General features: G+C 62.3%; 1 protein-coding gene across 1 annotated transcript in view; it reads left to right on the top strand.

Moving 5' to 3' along the window:
• The first annotated feature begins 4,196 nt into the window (after positions 1 to 4,196).
• LOC125447047 (apoptosis regulator BAX-like) overlaps positions 4,197 to 5,103 on the top strand; it is a 12,349-nt gene continuing 11,442 nt past the window's right edge. The window contains exon 1 of the mRNA XM_059640744.1: positions 4,197 to 4,327. Within this exon, the coding sequence (XP_059496727.1) occupies positions 4,197 to 4,327 (131 nt within the window). The remainder of the gene's footprint in view (positions 4,328 to 5,103) is intronic.

The raw sequence follows: 5,103 nt of genomic DNA on the forward strand, positions 1-5,103 counted from the left end.
GTGAACCTGGAAGAGAATGTTCCTGTTAGTTTCTCACAGCGAGCTCAGCCGATGGGTTGTGTATTCCCACACAAACAGGGGGACAGTTGGTCAGAGATAATGGGAACTGCAGATGCTGGAGAATCCAAGATAATAAAATGTGAGGCTGGATGAACACAGCAGGACAAGCAGCATCTCAGGAGCACAAAAGCTGACGTTTCGGGCCCAGACCCTTCATCAGAGGACAGTGAGTCAGCTGTCTCGCACTGACAGGGAGGAGATATGTCTCTGCAGTTAGAAATCTGGTCTCCAGAATGGGGCACTCAGAACAAGGGTTCAAAACCCAAAATATAAGGTGGTGAAATTTAAATTTCATCAATAAGTCAGGTATTGAAAGTTACTCTCTGACATGGTGACCATGACAACCATCATTGACTGTTGTAAGATCCATCTGGGTCACTAATGCCCTTTAGGGGAGGTCCTTACCTGGTGTGGCCTACATGTGACTCCAGACCCACAGCAACATGGCTGACTGTCATCTCCCCACGGAAATAGCTCAGTAAAACCCTTATTAGTGACATCAGCCTGATACAGAAAGCAGACTGATTGCCTCCATGTGTGTGTGTGTGTGTGTGTGTGTGTGTGTCAGTGAGTGTGTGTGTGTGAGTGTGTGTGTGAGTGTGTCTGTGTGTGTGTGAGAGAGAGAGAGAGATTGAGGGTGTGTGTGTGTGTGTGTGAGAGAGAGAGAGAGAGATTGAGGGTGTGTGTGTGTGTGTGTGAGAGACGGGTTTCTGTGTGAGGGTGTGTGAGGCGGGTAGGGTATGTGGGGGTAGGTGGGGAGTGGGGGTTGCCACATGGTGAGGAGACTCAGTGTGAGGGTGTTTGAGGGTGCAGTGTGTGTCTGTGGGGAGAGGGGGGTCGCCCTGTTCGTGAGTGGCCTCTTGGTGAGGGTGTAGGTGTGGGTGGTCGGGGGGGGGGGGGGTGTGGGTGCGTGGGGGAGGCATGGGGGGTCGCCCCGTTAGTGAGGGGTCTCTGTGTGAGGGTGTGTGGGGGTGGGTGCGTGGGGGGAGGTGGGGAGGGTGGGGGGTCACCCCATTAGTGAGGGGTCTCTGAGTGGGGGTGGGTGCGTGGGGGTAGGTGGGGGGGATCACCCCGTTAGTGAGAGGTCTCTGCATGAGGGTGTAGGTGGGGGGGTCGCCCCGTTAGTGAGGGGGCTCTGTGTGAGGGTTTAGGCGGGGGGGGGGGAGTTGGGGGGGGGAGGTCGCCCCGTTAGTGAGAGGTCTCTGCGTGAGGGTGTAGGTGGAGGGGTCGCCCGGTTAGTGAGGGGTCTCTGAGTGGGGGTGGGTGCGTGGGGGTAGGTGGGGGGGATCACCCCGTTAGTGAGAGGTCTCTGCGTGAGGGTGTAGGTGGGGGGGTCGCCCCGTTAGTGAGGGGGCTCTGTGTGAGGGTTTAGGCCGGGGGGGGGGGAGTTGGGGGGTGAGGTCGCCCCGTTAGTGAGAGGTCTCTGCGTGAGGGTGTAGGTGGAGGGGTCGCCCGGTTAGTGAGGGGGCACTGTGTGAGGGTTTAGGCGGGGTGGGGAAGTTGGGGGGGGGGGGAGTCGCCCCGTTAGTGAGGGGGCCGTGTGTGAGGGTTTAGGCGGGGGGGGGAGTTGGGGGGGGAGTTGCCCCGTTAGTGGGGGGGCTCTGCGTGAGGGTGTAGATTGTGGGGTCGCCTCGTTAGTAAGGGAGCTCTGTGTGAGGGTGTAGACGGTGGGCGAGGTGGGAGGGGTCGCCCCGTTAGTGAGGGGGCTCTGCGTGAGGGAGTAGGTGGGCGGGGGTTCGCCCCGTTAGTGAGGGGGCTGTGTGTGAGGGTGTATACGGTGGGAGGGAGTCGCCCCATTAGTGAGGGGGCTCTGCGTGAGGGTGTAGGCGGGGGGAGGGGGTTGCCCCGTTAGTGAGGGGGCTCTGTGTGAGGGTGAGTGCGTGTGGGTAGGTGGGGTGTTCGCCCCATTAGTGAGGGGGCTCTGCGTGAGGGTGTAGGCGGGGGGAGGGTGTCGCCCCATTAGTGAGGGGGCTGTGCGTGAGGGTGTAGGCGGGGTGAGGGTGTCGCCCCATTAGTGAGGGGGCTGTGTGTGAGGGTGTAGGCGGGGTGAGGGTGTCGCCCCATTAGTGAGGGGGCTCTGCGTGAGGGTGTAGGTGGGGAGAGGGTGTTGCCCCGTCAGTGAGGGGGCTGTGTGTGAGGGTGTAGGCGGGGTGAGGGTGTCACCCCATTAGTGAGGGGGCTCTGCGTGAGGGTGTAGGTGGGGGGAGGGTGTTGCCCCGTCAGTGAGGGGGCTCTGTGTGAGGGTGTAGGCGGTGGGAGGGTGTCGCCCCGTTAGTGAGGGGGCTGTGTGTGAGGGTGTAGGCGGGGTGAGGGTGTCGCCCCATTAGTGAGGGGGCTCTGCGTGAGGGTGTAGGTGGGGGGAGGGTGTTGCCCCGTCAGTGAGGGGGCTCTGTGTGAGGGTGTAGTTGGGGGGAGGGTGTCGCCCTGTCAGTGAGGGGGCTCTGCGTGAGGGTGTAGTTGGGGGGAGGGTGTCACCCCGTTAGTGAGGGGGCTCTGCGTGAGGGTGTAGTTGGGGGGAGGGTGTCACCCCGTTAGTGAGGGGGCTCTGCGTGAGGGTGTAGGTGGGGGGAGGGTGTCACCCCGTCAGTGAGGGGGCTCTGTGTGAGGGTGTAGTTGGGGGGAGGGTGTCACCCCGTCAGTGAGGGGGCTCTGCGTGAGGGTGTAGTTGGGGGGAGGGTGTCACCCCGTTAGTGAGGGGGCTCTGCGTGAGGGTGTAGTTGGGGGGAGGGTGTCACCCCGTTAGTGAGGGGGCTCTGCGTGAGGGTGTAGGTGGGGGGAGGGTGTCACCCCGTCAGTGAGGGGGCTCTGCATGAGGGTGTAGGTGGGGGGAGGGTGTCACCCCGTCAGTGAGGGGGCTCTGCATGAGGGTGTAGGTGGGGGGAGGGTGTCACCCCGTTAGTGAGGGGGCTCTGCGTGAGGGTGTAGGCGGGGGAGGGTGTCGCCCCGTCAGTGAGGGGGCTCTGCGTGAGGGTGTAGGCGGGGGAGGGTGTCGCCCCGTCAGTGAGGCGGCTCTGCGTGAGGGTGTAGTTGGGGGGAGGGTGTCACCCCGTTAGTGAGGGGGCTCTGTGTGAGGGTGTAGGCGGGGTGAGGGTGTCGCCCCATTAGTGAGGGGGCTCTGCGTGAGGGTGTAGTTGGGGGGAGGGTGTCACCCCGTTAGTGAGGGGGCTCTGCGTGAGGGTGTAGTTGGGGGGAGGGTGTCACCCCGTTAGTGAGGGGGCTCTGCGTGAGGGTGTAGTTGGGGGGAGGGTGTCACCCCGTCAGTGAGGGGGCTCTGCGTGAGGGTGTAGGTGGGGGGAGGGTGTCACCCCGTCAGTGAGGGGGCTCTGCGTGAGGGTGTAGGTGGGGGGAGGGTGTCACCCCGTCAGTGAGGGGGCTCTGCGTGAGGGTGTAGGTGGGGGGAGGGTGTCACCCCGTCAGTGAGGCGGCTCTGCGTGAGGGTGTAGGCGGTGGGAGGGTGTCGCCCCGTCAGTGAGGGGGCTCTGCGTGAGGGTGTAGTTGGGGGGAGGGTGTCACCCCGTCAGTGAGGGGGCTCTGCGTGAGGGTGTAGTTGGGGGGAGGGTGTCACCCCGTCAGTGAGGCGGCTCTGCGTGAGGGTGTAGGCGGGGGGAGGGTGTCACCCCGTTAGTGAGGGGGCTCTGCGTGAGGGTGTAGTTGGGGGGAGGGTGTCACCCCGTCAGTGAGGGGGCTCTGCGTGAGGGTGTAGTTGGGGGGAGGGTGTCACCCCGTCAGTGAGGGGGCTCTGCGTGAGGGTGTAGGTGGGGGGAGGGTGTCACCCCGTCAGTGAGGCGGCTCTGCGTGAGGGTGTAGTTGGGGGGAGGGTGTCACCCCGTTAGTGAGGAGGCTCTGCGTGAGGGTGTAGTTGGGGGGAGGGTGTCACCCCGTTAGTGAGGCGGCTCTGCGTGAGGGTGTAGTTGGGGGGAGGGTGTCACCCCGTCAGTGAGGGGGCTCTGCGTGAGTGTGTAGTTGGGGGGAGGGTGTCACCCCGTCAGTGAGGGGGCTCTGCGTGAGGGTGTAGTTGGGGGGAGGGTGTCACCCCGTCAGTGAGGGGGCTCTGCGTGAGGGTGTAGTTGGGGGGAGGGTGTCACCCCGTCAGTGAGGGGGCTCTGCGTGAGGGTGATGTTTGCTGTACCTACACGATGACAGCTGGTAATGAACATGTAACCACCATCTTGGTGTGGGCAGTGAATCCTGGTCGTGACAGTGACAGGCCCTTACTCCCCGGGTCCCCCCCTCCCCCCTGGATCACCCCCTGGATCACACCGCCTGGGTTACCCGCCCTCGGTCACCCCCCCGGGTCACCCCCCGGGTCACTCCCCCTGGATCACCCCTGGGTCACTCCGTGCGTCTCTCCCTCTGGGTCAACCTCACGGGCACCCCCTTGGTCTCTTCCCTGGGTCATCCCTGGGGTCTCTCCCCCGGGTCACTGTGGCCTTGTCAATATAAACTTTCAATTCAGTATCACTTGTTGGTTGATAAACTTGTCATCACCAGCCAATGTATTTCTGGAAATTTCTATCCCATTAACCTATCCCTCCAACTCTGTCCATCTTCACCCCTTCAGATTCTCTCTCTCTCTCTCCCTTTCTCCTTCTCCTACTCACACTCATCTCTCCACCTCAGGACTGCCCTCCCCTCCTCCATTTCTTTGTTTTTATTCACTTGTAGAATGTGGGCATCACTGACTGGGCCCAGCATTTCTTGCCCATCCCAGTTGCCCCTTGAGAAGGTGGGGGTGAGCTGCCTTCTGCAGCCCTCCTGCTGTGGGTTGACCCACAGTGCCCTTACAAAGGGAATTCCAGGATTGTGACTCAGTGACAGTGAAGGAACGGCGATATATTTCCAAGTCAGGATGGTGGGAGACTTGGGGAGGGAGCTTGCAGGGGATGGTGTTCCCGTGTATCTGCTGCCCTTGTCTTTCCAGATGGAAGTGGTTGTGGGTTCGGAAGGTGCTGCCGGAGGATCTTTGGTGAATTTCTGCAGAGCATCTTGGTGGTGGGGTCGGGGGTTGGGGGGGGGGAGCGGGGCCGGTGGTGGGGGGGGTGG

Source organism: Stegostoma tigrinum, chromosome 38 (assembly GCF_030684315.1).
Source record: "Stegostoma tigrinum isolate sSteTig4 chromosome 38, sSteTig4.hap1, whole genome shotgun sequence".
Taxonomy (NCBI): domain Eukaryota; kingdom Metazoa; phylum Chordata; class Chondrichthyes; order Orectolobiformes; family Stegostomatidae; genus Stegostoma; species Stegostoma tigrinum.